Here is a 25,018-nt window from a genome sequence, read left to right as displayed (position 1 = left end):
TGCATGTTGTGTCTCCTAGATAGTAAGCAATGTGAGAGCAGAATCCTCGTCTGTCATTTTTGCATAATCACTGTGCCCATCCCCAAGTGACTAATATGGTTCATATAGCAGGTATGTAATAAATACTTATCCAGGGAGAGAATGCCAACTTGTAGCCATACTAGCCTGCTGCTTTGAGTCAGAGGAGGACTCCAGCAGCACGTGTGGATGGGACCACCCCAGCCCTCTGCATCTACCAGCCACAATAACAGGGGGTGGCTCTCACTGGACCGTGATGTGACTGAGCATTATACGGGTAGAACATATATGTGTTCTTTAAACTTCAGTAACAGAGATTGGAAGAAGATTTATGAGACTTTTAAATTCTTACAATTTTACTTCTATATAATAAGGTACTAATGGCATTTTGTGGAGTTTAAAATATATGAAAAAGTTCAGTAACTGCCTATCTATCCTTCCAAAGCACAACTCAGCAGACAGACATCGGCTGAGCTCCACTAGTGATAGGAACTGAGGATACAAAGAAGACCCAGATATAGTTCTTCTGTAAGGAGGCACAGTCTAGCAGTGGAGCCAGAAACATCTATCATAAAAGTATGTAATAAGTACTGCACTCTCTTTATGAACAAGGTACTGTGCTACTACAGAGAAGGAGGCAATTAAGTTTGCCCGAGTAGGGGAGAATATTTTATAGAGGAGAGAGCCAAATGCCGTGGAAAGAGCTCTGAAATTAAACAGACCTATGTTCTAATCTTGGCTCTGCCACATACTAGTTCTATGACCTTGGGTGAACTACTTAAATCTTTGAAAGTTGGTTCCGTAGCTATAAAATGAGGATATTATCTGCTAGAGTCTCTGTAAAACAGAAAGAGACAATGATGCACGTAAAGTGTATGACACAGAATTTGGCATATATTAGCTGCTCAATAAATTTTAAAAAGAAAAAAGTGTGAGCATTTTCACTCTAGGTGTGGCTTTGAAATGGAAAGACCACATGGCTCAAGTATTGGTCAAGACTTATTTGAGAGAGACTGCTCTGTACACCCACCTTCTTAGGGAACCTCCTTCCTCCACAGCCTTGTTAAGAGGTCACTGGACCCAAGACTCTGCCCCCACTGCCCCCTCCCACAGGTACCATAATAAAGTCCATCTTTAGGGGGGCTAACACGTGCTTTTGTCCTCCTCTTATTCTTTCATTTAATTATTTACTAAATGTCTACTATGATCAGGTACCGTACTAGCGGCTGGGTACAGCAGTAACTAAACAGATACAGTCACTGCCAAACCTAGAGAGGGACATAGATGTAAACATGTAAATTTAAAAAAATCTCTAACTGCAATTGATGCTAAGTGAGTGCTATGAAGGAAGCAATTGGAATACAGTGACAATGAATCCCAGCGGTCAGGAAGTGGCCTCGCTAGAAAAGACAAAGTGGGCCAACCAGACTCTCTGCCTTAGGAGTCTGAACAATTCAACACAGAGGGAGAGAAGCCGGAGCTGAGATGAAAAGGAGCTGGTCTCAGAGCTGACGCATTTTCTCTCTTTCCTACTTCTTTAACTTTTCCTGAAGTCCTCCAGGAGACCTTGCCAAACCTTTATCACTGTCTTTTTTTTTTACTTGCACTAGGTTGTGAGGGTTTCATTTTCTAGAGCAAGTACTGAGGGCCTGGAGGCAACATTAGTAGCTAGGGCTGGAAATAAAAATAAATAAAGCCAAATAATTAATCCAACTGGCAAAGGTGAGAAGCGGAAGATTTTAAAGAAAAGTCCAGTTAGAATGTGAATGACAGATGGGAAAAGAGAGGCCCCTGAGCCTAGCACACATGCCTCTTCTGGCACTGATGTTACCATCCTCATTTACTTATGTGGCTACTTGCCCTGTGAGTGACAAGAAAGTGTGTTTTGACATCTACAGGGTTTAGGACAATGAGTGGTATTCAGCAGACGATTCATATATGTTTGTCAAATGGATGAATGACTGACCACATGAATAAGAGGAAGCAGGGAGTCAATAAAGGTGGTTGTTCACATATTTGAGCTTTATCCATTTTTCTTAGTGTATCTCTAATTCAACATAAAGTATTGCACAATATTAAAAAGCTTAATGGATTCAAGCCCAAAATGCACACAGTGCCTCCTAGGTGCCAGGCACAGCATATGGCTGGCTCTTGCCTTGAGGAACTCTCAGTCTTGGAGGTGAGCTTAATCTTATCCCTAAATAAGGACAGCAGTCAAACAGCCAGCAACCTCCTTCTCACACCAACAAGAACCAGAGTTATTTATGGGTTTGCCGTTCCTGCAACTTTGAAAGGAATTTTATAATCAGCTTTGGTCACATTTCTCAAACACTGAGCCATTCAGAGATGCCTTAAAAACAGCTCATCTGGGTATGTTTTGCTTCACTTGCTGGGCCACTAATATTATCTACACACTAATGAAGGCAGTTCTCCTATGAATCTTCTTGGGAGAAGAAAATACGCTTTGCAGACCAATACCTTTGCATCATGGATAATTCCATAATTTAATTGCCTTTTCCAACATCTACTTCCTGCCAGCAAAAAATATGCATGAAGTGTTGTCACGTTCTACTTGGCTGACTTTTGGGGAATTAACACCAGAGGTATGAACAAAAATTAACTTTTTTTTTGGTCAGGAAACCAGGATTAGAAAGAATAATGAAGATTTGAAGATGGAAAAAAATGTAGTTTTCATAGAATCGTGGCATGGGAAGTTTAAAGTGGAGAGGATATTAGAGATAGTCTATTAGTGGCTTCTCAAATTTTAAGATACATTAAAAACGCCTGGGGATCTGGTCAGAATGCGGATTCTGATTCAGCGGTGGGTGGTGGTACTGAATTCTGCATTTCTCATAAGCTCCCAGGTGATGGAGATGCTGCTTATCCAGGGATGTGGTAGGCAGCATAATGTCCCCCAAAGATGTCCATGCCCTCATTCCCTGGAGCCTGTGAACATGTTAGGTTACATGACAAATTGAGTTTGCAGATGGAATTAAGGTCGCTAATCAGCTGACCTTGAGATGGAGTATCATCCTGGATTATCTCAGTGGGCCCAGTATAATCACAAGGATCCTTCTAATTGGGTGGAGGCAGAAGAGAGTCAGCACGAGAGTGATGCGATATGAGAAAGCCCTGCCCAGCCATGCTGGGTCTGTAGATGAAAGGGGCCATGAACCAAAGAATGCAAGTAGCTTCTAACAGGTAGAAAAGGCAAGCAAGCAAATTCTCCCCTAAAGTCTCCAGAAAGGAATGCAGCACTGCTGACACTTTGATTTGAGCCCAGTGAGGCCTATTCTGACTTCTGACCTCCAGAACTGTAAGAAAATAAATATGTGTTGTTTTAAGCCACTAAGTTTGAGGGATTTGTTACAGCAGCAATGGAGAACTAATATAAGGGACCACACTTTGAGGAACAGAAATCTACTCCTTTCTTCCTTCTTCCTGATATGAAGATGTCCTTCCCTATGTCACCAACTATACTACAAAGCTGTAGTAATTAATCAATCTGGTATTGGCACAAAAATAGGAATATTGACCAGTGGAACAGATCTGAGAATCCTGATATAAAACCATCCTCATATAGCCATCTAATCTTTGACAAAGCAGACAAAAACATACACTGGGGAAAAGAATCCCTTTTCAATAAATGGTGTTGGGAAAACTGGATAGCCACCTGTAGAAGGCTAAAGCAGGACCCACACCTTTCACCTCTCACAAAAATTAACTCACCCTGGATAATAGACTTAAACCTAAGGTATGAAACTATTAGAATTCTAGGGGAAAATGTTGGAAACACTCTCTTAGACATCAGCCTAAGCAAAGAGTTTATGAAGAAGTCCCCAAAGGCAATCACAGCAGCAACAAAAATAAATAAATGGGACATGATCAAACTAAAAAGCTTCTGTACAGCCAAAGAAACAGTCATGAAAGTAAACAGACAACCTACATAATGGGAGAAAATTTTTGCATCCTACGCATCCGATAAGGGGCTGATAACTAGAATATACTTAGAACTCATGAAAATCAGCAAGAAAAAAATCAAATAACCCTATTAAAAAGTGGGCAAAGGACTTGAACAGAAACTTTTCTAAAGAAGACAGAAGAATCGCCAACAAACATATGAAAAACTGCGCAACATCTCTAATCATCAGGGAAATGCAAATGAAAACCACAATGAGATATCACTTAACTCCAGTGAGAATGGCCTTTATCAAAAAGTCTCCAAATAACAAATGCTGGCGTGGATGTGGAGAGAGAGGAACACTCCTACACTGCTGGTGGGACTGCAAACTAGTTCACCTCTGTGGAAAGCAATATGGAGATACCTTAAAGCGATACAAGTGAATCTACCATTTGATCCAGCAATCCCATTACTGGGCATCTACCCAAAAGATCCAGTGACACTCTACAAAAAAGATATCTGCACTCGAATGTTTATAGCATCACAATTCATAATTGCAAGGCTGTGGAAACAGCCCAAGTGCCCATCAATCCAAGAATGGATTAATAAAATGTGGTATATGTATACCATGGAGTACTATTCAGCTCTAAGAAACAACAGTGATATAGCACATCTCATATTTTCCTGGTTAGAGCTGGAACCCATACTACTAAGTGAAGTATCCCAAGAATGGAAAAACAAGCACCACATATACTCACCAGCAAACTGGTATTAACTGAGCAGCACCTAAGTGGACACATAGGTACTACAGTAATAGGGTATTGGGCAAGTGGGAGGAGGGAGGGGGGCGGGTATATACATACATAATGAGTGAGATGTGCACCATCTAGGGGATGGTCATGCTGGAGACTCAGACTTGTAGGGGGAGGGGGTAAGGGCATTTATTGAAACCTTAAAATCTGTACCCCCATAATATGCCGAATAAAAAAAAATACACCCTCCAGATGGCAGCTCCCGCTCCCCACCACAAAGGTTTGGGGCAATTCTAGCTATTCACTCATTCAAGCCAGATTTTGTGATGGAAAGTAAGATGAATCTGACACCATCTTTGCCCCCAAGGAGCTGACAAACAGCAAAAATAAGCAGAAGTCATAAATAACAACCATGTCATTCTGATAACAAAATCTTCTGTGAATCTCACCTGTCCTGGGTTCTTTCTTGCAGAAACCTGAACAGGGTCCCTTTATCTTTTACCTGTACTCTAGAACAAGCCTCCTAATTGGATTCTCTGGCTTGGTTTCTCCTCTCTTCAATTCATCTTAAAAAAAAAATCACTGCACAATTAATCTTCCCAAAGTGCTTGAGCATGTTTACTGATGGAGGGAGGGAAGGAGCCAGGAATGAGAAAGAATTTATAGAGGGAAAGAGAAGAGATAAATTATGAAACAAGGTCCCCGAGGAAATGAGAGAAAATGATATCAAAGCCCACGGGGAAAAGCAAGCTTTGGAAGGGAGGAGAGATGCTTCTCTTTCTCTTTCTAAGAATTCTGAGAAAGGAGAAAAAAGGAGAATGAAAATGCAACAAAAAAATTGAAATTGTGAAGAGGGAAATTTATAGAAACCATTCCTCTGAGTGAGTTTTTGTGTTTGCTTTGGAACTTAAAAAGTGGAGAAAGGTGTAGAGCTGCCATTAGGGGAGCGAGAGAGGAAATGGCTATTTCATTCAATAAATGAAAGAATGCTGAGCAGCCTGAAGGTCCATGATGCAGGACAGTACGCACCTGCCACACATGACGCGGGACAGCACACACCTGTCACACATGATGCGGGGCAGCACACACCTGTCACACATGATGCGGGGCAGCACACACCTGTCACACATGATGCGGGGCAGCACACACCTGTCACACATGATGCGGGGCAGCACACACCTGTCACACATGACTCGGGGCAGCACACACCTGTCACACATGACTCGGGGCAGCACACACCTGTCACACATGACTCGGGGCAGCACACACCTGTCACACATGATGTGGGACAGCACACACCTGTCACACATGATGCGGGGCAGCACACACCTGTCACACATGATGTGGGGCAGCACACACCTGTCACACATGATGTAGAGCAGCACACACCTGTCACACATGATGTGGGGCAGCACACATATGTCACACATGATGTGGAGCAGCACACACCTGTCACACATGACTCGGGGCAGCACACACCTGTCACACATGACTCGGGGCAGCACACACCTGTCACACATGATGCGGGGCAGCACACACCTGTCACACATGATGCGGGGCAGCACACACCTGTCACGGTGCCGATCGGTGTGGGTTTCCCAGGCAATTCTCAACAAGCCAGAAGCAGGAGCAGAGGAAAGGAATGACTCAACATTACAAACTGTAAGAGACACAGTGATACATCCCAGGGATCAGGGGGGCCAAGTATCATTAAGGCAGCTGAAGAAGGCATCTGTGGTCTGAAAAGTGGGAGGATGAACTGGGAGACCAGAGAGAGGGTAAGGGATGAGAGATCCCACAGAGAACAAAGAACAGATGTATAGAGAGCGAGAGGACGAGAGAGGTGGATAAGAAGGAAGTGGACAGAGAGAGGATGCTAGATGTTGCTAGTCCTTGGTCCTAGTGCTGCCTTCTGGTGTGTAAGTATAATGCTTTTTTCTACAGACCAGCCCTTCACTTTTTTAGAAGAACCAAACTATTCCCCAGAATTCCATATTTATGGAATTTTTCATAAACTATGCTTCCAAATTTTTTACCATCTGGTCAAGCTCTTCTGAGTGTATCCTTTTAAAATGTGATCCTGTAACAGAGGCACATTCCAGAGTGGCTGGATTCGAGCAGAGGACTGTGGGACTTGTACCTGCCTTGGTTGGGCCCCATTTATCCATTAAAGGAGTCTAACATGGCATTAGCACTTTTTGGAGCCATGACAATCACTAGCTCAAATGGCGCTTACTTGCTACCAACTCTCCCTAGATTGTTTCTGTGACAAATGTCCCCTGTCCTATACTTGTGCAATGACTAAAACACAAAGGTAGGATTTTATATGCATCTTTGCTAAATTTCAATATGTAAGTTCTGACTCATGACTCCAGCCAGCTGTTACCTTTTGGAGTCTTGTATTTTGCCACCACAAACAGGAATGCATAAGTCATTCCTTCCAATCTGTATCATTTAAAAATTAGTTGACACCTTCTATATCTTAGAAGATTTGTTGATTTGAATTTTGTATAGGCAAGAGCCAAGTACAGAGGCCAGAGCATTACCACAGGAACTTCCCTCAAAGTTGATACTGATCATATGTTCATTTGTTTATTCATTCCTTCAATCAATCACAATGTATAGACTCTAAAGCCAGACTGCAGACAGTGACAGATACTTTCACTGACTTGCCTTGGATTTATAATTTAGGGAGGCAGATGTTTGATGAAGTCTGTAATGGGGGACCCATCCTAATCTAGAGAGTCAGGGAAGCCCCCTCCGAGGACTGAAGCTATTTTCAACTGAGAGTGACGGTCAGCAGCACTATAGTTAGGTGAGGGGCATGGGAGAAGAGATGGAGCATTCCAGGAAGAGTGTACAATGTCTATGAATGAACAGGACCGACTGACTAGAAAAGCATGCTCAAAGGAATGGAGGCCCACATCGTCGGAGCATTAAGTGTGAAGAGGTGGGATACTGGGCATGAAGCGGGAAAAGAAGGCATCGGACAGAGTGGGCAAGGTTTTGCAAGCTAGATTATTGTTCTGAGTCTTACTATAAGTGCACATCATTGCCCTTATGGAAGGAGCACGATATTTTTATATTTAAGGTCATTCTGGTTTCTTTGTGTGTGAGCTGGAGGAGATCAAACGGATGCTGGTTAGGATCTAACACAGTGTCTGGGGGAGAGAAAATGGACCAACATGGGGCAGTGTAGAGAAGGACTCAAAAATGACTTGAGAGGAAACAACCGATTTGTCTTTGACAAGATACAAGGAATGAGGAAGACGGAGGAAGGTGGATGACTCTGGGTTTCTGGCTTGAGCGTCTATGTGGCTGGTGGGGTCACTCCCCAGGAGGGAGGAGTGGTGGAGACAGAGCACTACACCTGAGGGGACCAGCTTTACTCTCTGGAGCCTGTGGAGCCTGTCAGACATCCATGTCTGGCATCCAGGAAGCAGCTGAATCTATGAATCTGGTGCTCCAGGGAAGAACTGAGCCAGGGATAGACATTTAAGCACTGTTGTAACAGAGCAGTCACTCCTCCTCCCATATCCCATAGATATGGAAGCATAAAATTTAGAGTGGGGAATATGTAACAGAGGGAATGGTCTGAAAAACAGAATGGCAAAAATTTACTGTCTCTTTAAAACTTCCCCCACTCTTTGAGAACTGCAGCCTGGCCTGCATCCCTCAGGCAGGTTAAGTTGTTTGTTAAAAGAGATAACTCAGCCATCCCAAGCAGCTCTAGCCCCACAGGTAGGCAGCTGGTAGAGGTCACAGGCTTTTTCTTTGGCAGAGATGGGACAATTAGAATAGTTAACCATGAGAGCCTAGAACTGAGGAGTCCTCTCTCTGAACACTCTGTATTTCTGCTTACGTTCAGGAAATTTGGATTTTGAGACAGAAGGTCTACCATTTTTCCTCCTTTGCCGGCCAAGTAATAAAACTTCTCTTTCCTCCTCCCCAAACTATTTGTTCTCATTCTTCTGATGTGGCCTCAAAGGCAAATGCCGAGCTTTCGTTCGTTCGGTTATACCATCAGCATCAAAAAGTGGTCTCAACCCGGGCTGCAAACTGGAATCACCTGTTGAGTTTTTTAAAATATACCTACACCTGGGCCCCAACCCAGACAATCAAATCTGGGACTTGGCCTTTCTTTCTTTTCTTTTTAAGTCTTCCCAGTGACTCTAATATCCATCCAGACTTGAGAACCATGAATGAGAAATATAATGGAAATCACAGATAGGTAAGGGATAGGGCATAGCCTCTGCTTCTAACTTAGAATATTCAGTAAAATCTTTCCTCTCATTTTCTTTGGAATTTAAGGTCTTCACTTGGGGGGGGTGTAATTATTGACATCCACAATCCCTGTGAGATTTTTTTTTTCTGCTCATTCACAGAATTTTTCCAATAAAGAGTACTATAAAAGTATAAGTCACTATTATCATTTGATCAATACCAGAATAAAGGAGTTAATTACCCTTTGTCAATACCAGAATAAGGGAGTTAGGTGAATCTCTAAATTGTATTAACCTTGGATGTTTCTTCACTGTGGCATGGACGAAGCAGATCATTGAAACACCAGGGGAACTAGGAACACACTCCCTTTTTGGAAGGAGTTTATTTGTTCACCCACATACCATTTTTTATTTTAACAAGTTTGGCCAATTTTTAAAAAGTACACTGCTTAAACATCAGTCAAAATTATCATCTGACTAACCAGATCTTGTTTTCCCAGTGATTTTATGTTTTTTTGTTTGCTTTTCCTCTAGAGGCATTAAAAAGAATTAAAACTAGTTTGTGCATTCAGCCTCAGTTGGATTACTAAAATTACAGTTTGAGCCAATAAAAATTTTAAAGACCATTAGCAAATGTCCATCAATGGATAAGTGGATACGGAGAATGTGGTAGATACATACAGTGGTACAGTATTCCACCAAAGAAGGAAATCCTGCAGTGTGCTGCATGACAACATGGATGAACCTTGAGGACATTATGGTAAGTGAAATCAGGCAGTCACAGGAATAACACTGCATGATTCCACTTATACGAAGCATCTAAAATAGGCAAACTCATAAAAGCAGAGAGTAGAATGGTGGTTTCCAGGGCCTGTAAGGAGGGGGGAATGGGGAGTTGCTGCTCAATGGGTATAAAGTTTCAGCTACGCAAGATAAATTAGTTCTAGAGGCATGGTGCCTGATGATATGGTATTGAGCACTTAAAAATTTCAGAGGGTAAATCTCATGTTCAGTGTTCTTAACACAGTAAAAAAAAAAAAAAAAGAAAGAAAGACATTAACTTTAGGTTATGCAATTGATCCTCAATCATTTCAATACATTTTTATTGACAATTATGTTCTAGGATTAGGAAGCAAAGTTCTGAAGGATCCTGACAACAGAAATGCTATGCCAGCAAACCATAAATGGACCTCAGAGAGGGTTTAATGAAGTTCTTTTATTTTGTAAGAAACTAAAGTATGGAGAGGTTATGCACTAACTTCAAACTGAGGCAGCCAATTTGTGTCAGGACTCAGGCTGGCACTAAGGTGCTCTGATCTGCAGCACCGTCCCCCTTTTTTTGGTCTTACATGGTGCCTATGAGGTGGGAAAGAGCATGGATCCATCCCATGTTAGAGCTGGAAAGGATTTTGGAGATCATCTACATGAGTCCCCTCATTTGGCACATAAAGACACTAAAACCAAGAGAGTCGACACAATGTACACAATGTAGTTTTTCAGTAGAATTAATATGTCCCTTTGTTACTTTCAATGTGGTCAGAAACAGAGTATACTTTTCACAGAAAATAAGATTAGTAAACTCAAGAAATTGAGAAAATTTCCCAGACCAATGGCAGTATGGCTCACTCGGCTTACTAAGGGCAGGGAAATTCTAGAGTTTGCATTTTAATTTGCTAATTACTTTAGAAGAGTGGTTCTCAAGCTTTTTATTTATCCTTTTTAATAAACATACACATTTCATGCTTTTCTCATACGATGGAATTCCAAGATAGGTATTTCAATTGCTTTTTAAAATATGTACAAAACTTCGTTATACTCTCAAAGTACAACAGCTACGGAAATCTGGGGCAGAAGCTCAGTCGACTGACAGCCCCGCTGTGGCCCCTCTGGGACCACAGGCGCATGTGCACCCCAGCCACATTGCCCCCGGGGGTGCTCCCCATCAAAACTGAGGGGGCGAGGCACTGGCATATACTCATGTCTGCGGGGCTCAGGGGTCCTCCGGTGGGCAACTTTGGCCTGAACACTGCCCATCAGGTTGCAGAAACTTTCTTAACACTTTGTTGCACGTCTGAGACTTTCTACTCTACTTTCCTTTCCTCTTCCTCTCCTGTCTTTTCATTGTTGTAGACATAGGGTCTCACTCTGTCACCCAGGCTGGAGTGCAGTGGCACAATCATAGCTCACTGCAGCCTCCAACTCCTGGCCTCAAACTACCCTTCTGCCTCAGCTGCCTCAGCCCACCAAGTCGCTGGGATTGCAAGCCTGTGCCACTGCACCTGGGTCCCTCGCCTTTCACAGATGTCAGACCTGCATGGAAGTCTGAAGACTCCCTGCCTGCACCAGCTTGGTCCCCTCTGTCTTTTAGAAACACTAGCCTCCTCCTGCCCCCTCCCCGCCAGTGCATCTTTTCTAATCCCATTCCATTTTGGTGTCTGCTTCTTGGAGGACTCAAATGAACAGAAATGTTTTTTTTTTTTTCTAATTATACCTATCTTTTCCTCACCGACATCCTAATACTTGCCCAACCCAGGGAGGCATGTCCCACTTCCTTCTCCTTCCTACTTATGAATTGAGACTTACCATTTTAGAAATACTGGCTAAATTATTTAACTAAATATTGATTAATTAGCAAATACTTGGGGGGCATAAAATTTATGACATTACTATTACAGGAGCTATTAAGTACACAAATCAAAAGTCCATTAGGAGCTTGTAATCAAGTTGTGGAGAAGTGACTTACAGAGAAAAAGTGGTATTAACAATAATACGAGCAGCATACTTTTAAGTCCTAAATCTACCCATGTATCTTTCTGTCTGTCTGTGTATCTTTCTATTTGAACAGATTTTCAGTGTGCAAGGTCAGGAGAGAAGAAACCATTGTTGCAAACTAGTCATTTTTTTATCTGTAAAAATTGGATAATTTAATATGAAGGATCATGGTGAGAAATAACAAGAATGTTGGTAAAGTACCTATAAATCCCAAAGGATTGCCAACAGAGGTTACTTTTCCTGCCGCCAATGGATTTCGCTTTTGACATGCTCTTGCCTCCTTCGGCATTAACCATCTATCTTATATATACACCTCTCAGCTGCAGTGCAAAAGGGGCCACGATTCAAGGCTGAAAGGGGTGGGGGGCAGGAGAAGCGGAACAGAAACACTGTGAATTCCAATCATGTAGCTTGGAAAAAGCAATGTGATGCTAATCCTACAATAGTAAATTTCTTCTTATCCCCTGAAACTGATGCTGACATTTCCATTTATTCATTCAGTTCCTTTAGACTCCTTGTCAAATCTGTTCTAGTTGCCAAGCAACAGTAACAGCAGTTCTGTACATAAGCATTAGGCAACAACTATTGTCAATGTCTCTCCTTTCTTTGAAAGGGAAATTTAATGACCCTTTCCTGTGAGAAAATGATGACAAGAACCTGTCCACAGTGAAATCTGAAAGCTGTGTGGCTTGTGTTCTTGCTGTTTGAATCCAAGGGTTCAGCTAAATGGACTTAAAACACTCCTGCAAAATTATGAAATTAAAATTTGCTCCAAAGCCTGCATGGTTTGGTCTTTCAAAACAACTACATAGCATTCAAACTTGTCCCAGATCCCATGAAATGAGTTCTCTAGTAAACAGAGTTAATATTTTAAAGTTGCATGATGATGGGTTTCTTCTGTGTGCTCGTTTGCTCTCTGATCCTGCTAAAATCTCTTTAATCAAATGCTTGGGATTTTTCTGACCATGCTCTACTCACATAAAGGTTTGAACTATATTTCAGTACTCTGTAAAACATAGATCAAGACAGTCACAGGAAAAAAATAATAAAATAGTATAAGTTTATTATAAGATAATAAAACATCTGCCCATCTGTTGTGGACAGATGCCAGGACACCGAGACATGAATGCTTTCTATCGCAGCCACCTGCAGAAATGCTGAAGATGACACCTCTCTGGACAAGAGACTCTTCTCCTCTTTTCTATTCCTCTTCCTCATTTTAATGATTCCATACGATTATTGTTTATAACCCAATTTACCTCTATAACTTTAACAGCTCTAAAAGCTATTCCCCATAAGTGGCACAGCTCAGCAATGATATTACATAGTGAGCTATTGCCCATTTCCATAGCATCACATTGTCTAGTCTCACTTACTTTTTGTGAGGCTCAGCAATAGCTATAAAAGTTTGAAAAAGTCAAGTCCACTTTTATGTTCTTTTTCTCATTTATGCTTTTAATTTTTTCTTTTCTAATCTTGGTTCTATGAGAATTTATATTTTGAGTTCCAAATAAAAATGTTAATTAACTAGAGCTCCTTTTCCACTTTTTAATTGTAAAATAAACAGATGAGCTCCCCCAGATCCTTTATAGCTTATATTGCTAACAGCTCATAAAGCAGCCCCACATTTATCAAAGTCATCAAATACAAATGTTATCATGTCCAATCTAAAGGTTAGGAAACTGAGGCCCAGAAAAGTAAAGTCACTTATTCTAGGCTGCTCAACTAGTAATTGAAGAGGTAGTAATCTCTGATGTCTGTCTCCAAACTCCATTCTCTTTCCACAACCTTACTTTGCTGGAGAAAACTGCCAAGTGCCCTAGATTCCCTAGGGTGGCTTAAGGATCACTCATTAGAATTAGTTACTAGTCCGGAACAGGACACTCAGCAAATATTAACTCCATTTACAAACAAGGATCCCCCTTACTTTCCATCACCAAGTTTTATTGGCGGACTTATATGCTATTCAAACTGATTTATAAAAATGCATGAAAAAAACCTGACAAAAAATTCTATTTTGTCTATACCAATTCTAATAATCCTTTCTTATTTGGTTGAGAATTACATTAAAAAATTTGTAAATATATTTTAGCTGGGTACTCAAATATTTCACATAATAAATAATGTAATGGTCACTACTGAGCTCTATGGTTAACTCATCTATGAATTTCTAGGGCTGAAGTTTCTTAAAAAATACATCATTGAGAGAAGTGAGTATGCCCCAAATATATGAAGTGCAAAAGTTGAGTATGCCCTAAATATAAGATCCTTGATTAGCCCTAAGATTTTGTTCTGATATTGCTCCTTAATAAAGTGAGATTTGGGGATTTCTTTTTCTTTCTTTTATTTCATTTATTTATTTTGGTGCACAAAATAAAGGTTATTGTAAAACCTACCCAAGGCCACCTCTAATTGATAATCATTTCATAAAGAGGCTACTTTTCTGCAGAACCACAGGTAGTCAACTTAAGTTTCTGTTTTTAGAGGCAATTTAAAAATGCTTTATTTAATAGCAAAGAGAGTACTAAAATGAGATGACATTTCCATTAACCTACATTTCATTTTTCAAGAAGTCTTGAGATTTTGCAAAATATCGTGAATGGAAAATGTAGTCTCTAAAGAACTTAACTATTCAAGCAGGCATGTTCATTCATTCATTATTCATTCAGTTATCTAACTCTGAGAGGTCAACTATGTATCGAACCCAAGGATAGCAATAGTAAGACCCAGTCCTTCCTCCAAGGAGCACACAGTCTCACATGGGGAGACAGAGACAACTAACAATTGCACCACTTGGGATCACAGCTGTGATGGAGAACGCAGAGAACCCTACTGAAGCACAGGATGGAGAGCAGAGGAAGGGCAAATAATTCAGGCAGGGCAGGAGGAAGGAGATGTCTGAAACATTTCCTACAAGGAGGGCCGGGTCTCTGCAGAACACTTCCCAGACAGAGGAAACTGCCCTTGCAAAGGCATGGAGCAGACACAGCCGGGGCCAGGACAGCTGGGCTGAGGGTGTGCGTGAGGCCAGGACAGCTGGGCTGAGGGTGGCGTGAGGCTATGGTGCGTGAGGCTACGTACGAAGCTGTACAGAGAGCCTCGGGTCTGCTCGTGCACAGGATGTGTGCCACGCTAAGGAGGTTGCACTTTGACTCCAACCATACTCCCAGTTTTAAATCCTTATAGTTTCAATCCAACATAATGATGTTTTAAACTAAAACAGTTAGAAAGAGTGTCAATTTTAAGTTTCAGTTGTCTTGAATATCTTAAGGTACTCACTGCTCCTTTGGACTAAAAGCTGCATGAGGACAGAAATTAAATTACTTCCTCACCAAAGCACCTACTCTGATTCAATTCATCCAACGGTGGACCCACAAGAGATAACCAAAGGGCTCATTTCTACCACAAGACTTACTACTAAGTATTTAATTTCCCACAGTGTTCGAGTAGATATTGTATCAAAAACACTACACAGATCTGTTCTCTGATCTCTAAAAGCTTACAGTCTAAGACATAACAGTTGTTATTATTCTTAATTTTCAGAACTGAAATGTCATTGCTCTGTGTGACAGATTGAGAAACAAACTAATCATAAAAAGGCCATAAAAGCTAATAACCGAAGGAAGTAAGTGTACTAAAATAAATCAATGTAAAATTATAAATGATCAGAATTTTCAGTTGTTTGTTATGATTTATTTTATGGAGTTGAGAAATCTATTAACCTTTTGACATGGGAAGATGGAATTCACTAGTTGAGTTAGAAGTTCTACTTTCATTGTCATGCAGATTGATAATATTTACAACTTAGACATCACCCTCTTTCAAAATAGTGCCAACACTTTGATAAGTTACTGAGGTGTGATGGGAAAACACCATCTACTGTTAATCTTCGTGTGGTATCTGACGCTGCTCGTGACAACTGGACGCACGTGGCGCCTCAGCCAGAGCATGGAGTGTTCACGCTGAACCTCTGTGGTCTGCATGCTGACAGATCTGCCTATTTCCCCTTATTGGCTTGATGCCACCTCTCTTCTGAGTAAGACACTCTAATGCTAACCGCTGAGCCAACCATATTAGCCTGTCCACTGGCTGTGCTTGGCAGGGATCAATTGCTGAGTCTGATTCTTGAAAGTGCTTTTCCTTCTCATGATCCAACTTTAGGAGTTGTTCTATCCATCCATCAATGGACATTTGGAAAGGGGCCAATCTGTGGTCAGCACTGTGGCGCCCAACCTAGCTTCTCAGATCACGGAATACATAATCTCACTTGAGTACATGATTAAGAGTCAGGGACTATATAAAGCCACATGAAGGCATAAAAGTGGCACATCTTTCTGCTATTGTTTGCTCAGTGGTCAATAAGGTTGTAAAGATACAGGAAAAAAACAAACTCACTTTCTTAAATTATATTCTCACAATACAGAATACTTCTGTGATCTGTGGTCACCAAAATGTGTGGGGATTTCTCCCCAGAAAACAATCCTTTAGCGTTTGACTCTTCAGCAGACACCAGCTGGGTGTCTTCTAATTTAACTCAATTCCAATACTAGCTACCTGGAGACGGTGTCAGTTCCCACATGTTAAGAGCTCAGTCCCATGAGACTGCCCCCCACTTCAGATACAAGTACAGCCGGCCCTTCATATCCTCAGGTTCCACACCTGTGCATTCAGCCAATCAAGGATCAAAAATATTAGGGAAAAGCCCAATAAAAAATAACAACACAACAATAAAAAATAATACAAATGATATAACTATTTACATAGAATTTACATTGTATTAGGTATTATAAGTAATCTAGAGATAAATAAAGCATACTAGAGAATATCTGTAGGTTATATGCAAATACTGTGCCATTTTATATAAGGTACTTGAGCATTTTATACAAGGTACTTGGATTTTGGTATTCCTTATGGTCCTGGAACCAATCTCCCTTAGATTCAGAGGGACAACTGTAGTAGGTTGTCACTTATACTTTTGACCAACCAGCTATAAATGAGGGGTTCCCACAACCTCCTCTGCAGGTTCTGCTGTAGATGCTCCTTGACTTCGGTTGGGGTTGCTTCCCCATCTGAATGCCTATGGCTTTTGCACCATCACAAAGTCAAACACTCTTAAGTCAAACCATCATAAATTGGGACCATCTATAATTGGCTAGAGCAGCCCATAGAACTCAGGGAAACACTTACTTATGTTCATTATAAAGAATATTATCAAGGTTATTGGTGAGCACCAGATAGAAACAGAGAAGCATAGAACAAGGTATATGAGAAGGAGCTTGAAGCTTCCATGCCCCCTCTGGGCTCACCCCCACTCCAGAACCTCCACATGTTCTGTTCATTTGCATCAAGTCCTTTTGGGTTTTTATGGAGGCTTCATATGTATGCATGATTGACCATATCATGGCCACTGGTGATCAGCTTAGCCTTTATTTCCTCTCCCTTCCCTGGAGTTTGGGGGGTGAAACTGAAAATTTCAACTCTCTAGTCATCTGGTTGGTTCCCAGCCCCCACCCAGAGGTTATCCAGGAGCCCCACCATGCAGAGGCCAAATCATTGACATACAAGATTAGGAATTGTATGTGAAAACCAAATATATATTTCACAATATCATAAAGTTAAAACCATTTTATATCACAAAACATGTGGAGTACATTGCAGAATACAATGGCTAAAAAATTTGCATCATTTATAACATATAATACTCCAAAGAAATTGTACGTTGGTGGAAGTTAGTTTTGACCACGTCCCCAGAACTGGGGTAACAAGCTTGTTCTTCTGTGCCCTGGGGGTATCTTGGTAGTAAACCTTGAGAAGCAGCAACGTGTAGAAAGGGCAAAGGCTTTAGAACCAGACACAGCTGGATTTGAATTCCTGCTCCTGCACACTTCTTGAGAGTTTGACTTTGACCAAGTTGAGTTTAACCTCAAGCCTCAGTGACTTCATCAAACAGGGAAGTTATTTAATATGAAGATTTATAAAACATGTAGCACAATCACTGACAGAGCCAGGAGGAGCTGTTAAAAACATGTCAGATCAAGTCATGCTTGGTCCTGCTCAAAACCTTCCCACAGCTTATTCAGACCTTTCAAACATAGCCTCACATGGCTCTCTTGTGGGTTCTAAACCTTTTGGTACATGGATCCCCTTTGGCAGTCTGGTGAAGCCCACAGGGTCCTTCTCAGAATTATGTTTTAAAATTGATGCAATAAAAGACATATTATTACAAAGGAAACCACTCATATTGAAATATACTTAAAATACTAATAAAACCCAAAACTTACACTACAGTAATATATGTGTGTCTGTATTAACACATCAAATCACACAATATAGTGTCACCTTCTGTAACGACAGTAATTTTAAGTAGTGATGAACAAACAACATTTCAGGAAATCGGCAACAAATGTAATTTGATATGAAAATATCTGATTTCCAGTTGTGAAAAGTCATATGCTATTACTGTGGGGTTTTTTTTCCTTTGCCTACATTCATGACTGAAGACAATGCTAAATTCCATTTAGCTGTTAGTGGAGATAAAAATATGCTTGTATATTTGAAGATAAAAATGTATTTGTTTCCATCCAAATTCATGGACCCAAGATGTCACTCACTGATCCCTTGGAGGTCCACGGACCCAGGAAAGAGCCAGCATTCTACATAGTATCCTTCAACCTCAACTCCCATCATCATCCCCTCTGCCTGCACACTCTGGCCATCCTGACCACCTGCTCTTCAATCACATTCAACTTAGCCCACATTACGCAGCTGCTTTTGCTTTTCCCTCTGTCTGGAATTCTCTGCCCTTGGATCTTTGCATAGTTGTGGCTGTTTCTTTCCTGCGGTCTTTATCTCAGCCGAATGCCACCTCCTCCAGGGGGCTTCCCTGACCACCCATGTAAAGCAGCACCTTCCCTTGCCTCCTCTCTGTCACACCCCCTGCTGTGCTATCCCTATAGCAGTTGCCACTGGCTGAAATGATTGTGTTCATCTCTGTATTCTAGTGTTTGTTCTCTGCCCTAAAATGTGAGTTCCACAAGAGCAGGAGCCTCATCTACAAGTTCAGTGCCATATCCCCAGCATCTAGAATAGTGGTTGGGCCTAGTATATCTTTGCTAAGTAAAAGAAAAAAAATACTAATGACTCCATGAATGTTACTTCTCTCATCTTTCACTCTGTATTTCTGGGAGATACAACGAGACGAAAGATAAGCTCTTGCCCTCAAATGGTTCACAGTCCAGTGGCAGCTGGGGGTGGCCCTGCGGAAGGCGGTGCCAGCACGGTGCTGGCTCTCCCTCTCGCCTGCACAGCCACAGGCAGACCACTCCGGGGACCCCGGTTCCTGTGGGGCCAGATGACTGGGTTGGTCTGTGGTTTATGATCCTTAAGAGTTAACAATACAAAGTGGCGCATGTGGCAGGTGAGGGATCCTGACTCTAAGTGGAGAAAGCGTCTCAGACTTGGGAGGGGTTTGAAGGGTCGTCAGTCTGTCTCCAACAAATGATGAGGAAGGGGGATTTTCAGAGTCATAAACTCTCAGGTTTGAAAGAAACTCTACAGGATACCCAGCACAACCACCAGGGAACACACTGAGTATTCCCAAGAGAGTCCACTTCTGAAGAGGTAATGTAATGCCCTGGCTCTCAGATGCAACCCAGCGGGGTGGTTAAGAGTACGAACTATACAGAATGGCACACTGGCTGGGCTCAAGTCCCAGCTCTGTTTCTTACTAGCTACATGAACTTAGCCAAATTACTTGACTTCTCTGTTTCTCAGTTTCCACCCCTGTAAAATGGAAATAACAACAGTATCTACTGCATGGCGTTGTGGTCAAGAGAAAATAAGAAAATGAATGTAATATGCTTAAAATGCATTCAGTAAATGCTACTTATGATTCTTTCTGCTACACAGTTTTCTACTATGGCAAACTTACTATGTATCTCCCCAAACCATTTTCCTTTCTTCCATTGTAAGTTTTTACCAACCAAGGACTATATTACCCAGTGTAGAGTTTCTGTGAGCCAACATACAACTTGATCTTACCTTTTCCTTGACATTCACATGAGTATTGAGTTCAGCCATCTTGCTTCTAATGGAATAAGCCCTATAAAGGAGAAAAAAAGATTAAAGTTTTAAAATTGATTTCTCGATATGTTATGTTTATGCTCTTTTCTGATGTAGCAAACAATTTCATTCAGTCATAATCATAAATACCATTTCAGAATATAAAAATACTTTCAAGCTAAGCATTCGACTTAGATATGTTCTAAAAGCATATTATGATAACTCTGCAAGACAATGTAAAATCTTTTATTCATCGCTATATTGAAATGAAAAATGACAAAGACAGATGGGAATGTACCCAAACCTTGTTTCTTCCTCTTATGTAAAAGAAAGGGGTCAAAAGCAGTGAGAGGAGGGAAACTGTACCTATTTTAACTAAGCATACTCATTGTAATCCTCACAGCACCTAGGTACTTTAACAAACATTTATTGAGTGTCTCCTACATGTATATAACAATACCAAGCACTACAGAGAGAAACAGGAGAAATGTTCCAGGTTTATACATAAGAAACACTTTTGTAACTCTTCTCTCTATCTGGAAAGCTCTGACTTCAGATCTTTGCAGGGTTGTTTCTTTCCTGTAGTCTTTATCTCAGCGTGAGTACCACGTCCTCTGTCCCCCGATAGGGCTTCCCTGACCACCCTTATCTAAAATCGCCACCTCCTCTGCCTCACTCTCCACCAGTACGTAACAGTTTTTAAGCTTGCTTTTTCATTTACCAACATATCAGAAACAACCTTCCAGATCAATATGTATGTACCTTCATCATAAATTTTAATTATACCATAAATTCATGATCTTCAGTTTCAAATGGACCCTTAAAACTGCCCATAAAAAGTGTAGCAGGGAAGGGGAAGGGGATAAAGTATGATCGTTAATGGATAAAAAAATCTAGTTAGTTAGAAAAAATGAACAATATTTGATAGCACAACAAAGTAACTATAATTGATAATCAGATAGGGCATACTTTATAATAACTAAAAAAGAGTAGAACTGGAATGTTCCTAACACAAAGAAATGATAAGTGCTTGAGGTGATGGACACTCCAATTGTCCTAATTTGATTAATTTGCATTGTATGCTTGTATCAATACATCACATGTACCCTATAAAGATATATGATTATGTACTCATAATAATTAAACATTAAAAATTTTAAAGACATTTGTAAAACACTGCCAATAAAGCCTTCTGTTTCCCTAAACTCTCTAGGTTTTCTGCCTTTGGTGTCCAATCCTCTTTGTGAAGTGGCCCACTCTGAGAAGATCTGTATTTATAACATTGAGCTGTGGGTTTTCTTTTCCTTTATCTGGTCAAAATCATTCACCATTATTATGGAAGACATATCCTAAGTCTTTAATGGCTTCAATCTTTTTGAAATAGAGAATAAATGACTTAAATGCATGTGCAGATTGCTTCAGAAATTAGCAGCTTGTCAGGCCAAGATATCAATACATACTACCTATTTGCATGTTGAATGCTTTTTGTCAGTCAAGAACCACTGAAACATTATCTTATATTCTTTTTGTCTTTTGTTATAAAGAGTCCCCACCTCCAGAGGTGATACGTGTTAGGAATAACTTGCAAAAATTCTCTGGTATCTCCCCACTATTTTCTTTTATACCTACCTAAGTCTTAAAGCATAAATTCAGATCCACTATCTTTAGCTGGTTTTAGGATGAAAGCTCAGCTCTGTTACCACTGAAATTACTGATTCAAATAGGAATCCACATAGACATATTATCAAATATTAGAAACAGTAAGACTTTATTTTTAGAAGTTTCCAAGTGACACTGGGTCTGGCATGTGCATTTGGGCACTCCAGCAAGGAGAGACCCTGTGTGCTTGCTCCCAGAAAGGCAGCTCTTCCCATATGCTCTGCCAAAGTGTCCATCCTATTGAAAACACCTCCTATTTCTTCCAAATGGTAAATTCCATATCCTCTGACTTCGCATACAGGAGGAAGTAAGTAATATTGGCTGAAAAGTAACACCTGAATTTTATTCTCACTTATTCTTGCCCCTGAAAGTTACTAGTAAAAGACAGGACTATTTTTTGATTATCTCTAACAGTGAACAGAGATGGTACGTGAGGTAACAGAACAAATAACCAGTGTTTTGTTTGTAAGTCATGGATGAAAAGTAAAACCTTTGGTCAGTCATCACAATGCCTGCAAGATGATCTACAATCATGATATTTGAAGACTTCCAGATGGTTAATTTTCTTATTCAAATGAAAGTTTTGGCATTATGTAAACACACAATGCATATAGAGGATTTTTCAGTGTGTGACAGTGCATGGATGTGTGCATGAGAGAGAGATAAAGGGAGAAGTATACCTATGGAACCATGAACAATTGCATGGTGGCAGCTGAAGTTATAACATTTCAGTATGAACCTGTGAGCCACAATGCCTTTCATTAGACCAGACCAGCTGAGTCTTCTGGACACATGTAATTTTGCCATTAAAGATGTGTGAAATCTAAGAGAGAAAGGATTTGTTTTGTTTTTGTATTTAGGCTTTGATGTCTAGGATTTGAGTGTGCAGCATTTTCTAAAGCTGAATGTTATAATCCACAGGGCAATCAGGGAGGAATTCCATTGAAGAAAGAAAATTTGTGAGATCTGAGGAAGTGGCGGCCCTGGACAGTAAGCTATATTCATAGGACAAAATGTACAAGTGCACACAAACACACATACACCTCATTGGCAATTACTTTTCTCTTTGACTTCAAAGTCTAACTCAAGGAAAGACTTTTCTTCGGTATGGATACCAGTAAGATTAAGCACAACATTATTTTTTTGTGGAAGAAAAATGCTGGCTAAAGAGTAGGATGGGACTACTATAGGTTTCTCAGATGGAAGATAAGATAAAAATAATTGTAGGGACCAGTTCTTTCCCCATTTTACATTCTTAATTGTTTTTTGCATGTGGAAGGCTTCCTCTTCCAGCCCCGCCTTCCAGGTGGGGTCCAGTGCCCTCTCCACATCATGGCTTTCTTTCTGCTGGCTGTTGTGTAATAAACGGATTGGGAAAGCGGCCATAGCTCCAGTTATGGGAACTACTCAAAGGGTTATAATCTAAACAGATCATAAATTTGGTTTGCCTTAACGAATTATGAGTTTAAGTGGCTAGATAGTCAAGTTGGGTTCTGCTGATAAGGACATCCACTAGGGAAACTGTGGAAGAGGAACAGTTGACTTTTAGTGGGCCCCAAAGGTCCTCACTGAGTGTCTGCACCCTCTGATTGACAACAGTCCCTCCAGAATACTCAGAAGCGCTCCTTGCACCTGCAGGGTATCACGTGCTCATTACCTTTCCTGAGCTGACTCCTTCTCCCTATGAAAACGAAACTGTGCTGGGCCCCTATTTTGGGGGAATTCTGTTTTCTGCTATGAACTGTATCTTGCCAGTCACCTCAACTTAATCTGAATCTTAATTGTTTAACTTAAGATAGTTAAGGGACTTTTCAATATATTTTCACCTGCTCTCACATGACAGGCCCAGGGTTCAGCACCATGAAGCTTTACCCTCCAAGTGGCAGACATCTACGTTAGCCCGAGAAGCCTCCAATGCTGTGATTTTTTAGGCCCTACAGTAAGTAATAGATGTTTTGGGGAAACACACCTCCTAATTCCTTCATGTCTCACTTGGTCATCATGCTTGGTAGTATATTACTGCTACACATGACTGAATGCTCAAATCTTAACGTGTGTTGATCACAATAATTTTAAATCTACAAGAAAGGTACAGGGATCTCTGACTTCTTGAGAAAGAACCTGATTTGTAATTCCTATTATCACTTGAGACTGTTCTTGAAACAGATCAATTACTAATGGCTAACTATTCAAATCCATGGATATATGTTCTCTGCATATCAATTAATCAATACAAAATTAAGATACCTAGAAATATAGGTCTTGATATTGGTGCAACATTTCAAAACTTGGGCACTGTTTTAAAACGTTTTTTCCTAAAAATTACAATTTAGATTTCAGTAATAGCATTACAAATATGCATAGATGGCATCTAATTTTTACATATATCCTAGAAAAAAATAAGTATCAGGGAAATGGTTAAAACTTACTAGGGAAAGACATCAATCACAAAGAAAAGAATTTCACCATTTTAATATATTATCTATACACTTCTCCAGTATAAAATTAATAAACCACAAATATGGTTACCACCAATCACTTCAAGCACAAAGTTATATCAGACTGAACTACCCACTGAGCAAAGATCTTACTGAACGTGCATTAACACTGGTCAGAAAATCTATTAGCTTATAACAAAGATAAATATTTTTATGAAAAATAAACTTGAATAGTAGAAATTCTGGCAAATACATTTGCTCTGGCATTTCTAATTGATACCATTTAATGAAGTTTAATATGTATCACAAATCTGACCTATTACCTAACTCCAAGCTTAAACAATACATATGTTTCACATATAAGACATGGAAAGTTGTAATAGTGTATTGAAATGCCAAATTGCTTTCTGACTTTTCTATCTCCACTTTCCCTCATATTTTATTGTATTGCCAGTAATAAAGTTTCACTTTTGTTTCTCTGAAATCTATTACTGCTCTTACATTTACTTTCCTGTTCTCAGGTATTACATCACTTTGCTGAATTAGATTTTTCTGAATTAGATTTCAGAAACCAGAGAAAATATATAAAATTTAAAATAATGTTTTATATAATTTTATTCAAGGCCATTTATGCCAAATTTTCCCACAATTTATAAAAACATAAAAATCACACTGCATATTTGGGGCTGTTAATAAAGTATTTCATAAATGGTCATAATATAAGTGGAAGGAGAATAAATAAATGCCAAATGTCCTGGTGTGTGGCTAAGAGACGGAAAATGACCACTTTGATGGAGACTGGGATTGACTTCACTTTCCGGTTGATCATGGGACTCATCTGGGAAGCTCTGGAAAGAGAGATTTCTGGGTCCCAATGTCGGTTGGTGTGGGGAGTGGGGACATAAAACAGCAAGCAACTCCCCAGGTGTGCTGGAAGTGTAAAATACATCCTGCATTTCCAAGACGTAGGATGAAAAAAGGGATGTAACTGTTTCATTAACATTTTATATCAATTACATGTTGAAATAATAGTATTTTATAGAGTGGGTTAAATAAAATATTAAAATTAATTTCATCCATTTCTTTTCACTTTTTTAATGTGACTGGTGGAGAACATGTACAGCTGCATGTGTGGCTGATATCATATTTCCACTGGAAAATGCTGTCCTACAACAGCGGTTTCTAAGTGTGGTT

The 25,018-nt window shown here is 40.3% G+C and overlaps 1 protein-coding gene across 6 annotated transcripts in view; it reads right to left on the bottom strand.

Moving 5' to 3' along the window:
• SPATS2L (spermatogenesis associated serine rich 2 like) overlaps positions 1-25,018 on the bottom strand; it is a 157,982-nt gene that overhangs the window by 62,652 nt on the left and 70,312 nt on the right. For all 6 annotated transcript variants that reach the window (XM_076005780.1, XM_012739084.2, XM_020288284.2 and 3 more), the window contains exon 3: positions 19,707-19,767. In XM_076005780.1, the coding sequence (XP_075861895.1) occupies positions 19,707-19,745 (39 nt within the window). In that variant the 5' untranslated portion in view covers positions 19,746-19,767. The remainder of the gene's footprint in view (positions 1-19,706; positions 19,768-25,018) is intronic.

Source organism: Microcebus murinus, chromosome 8 (assembly GCF_040939455.1).
Source record: "Microcebus murinus isolate Inina chromosome 8, M.murinus_Inina_mat1.0, whole genome shotgun sequence".
In the NCBI taxonomy this organism is placed as follows: domain Eukaryota; kingdom Metazoa; phylum Chordata; class Mammalia; order Primates; family Cheirogaleidae; genus Microcebus; species Microcebus murinus.
This window is presented reverse-complemented; position numbering and strand designations above follow the sequence as displayed.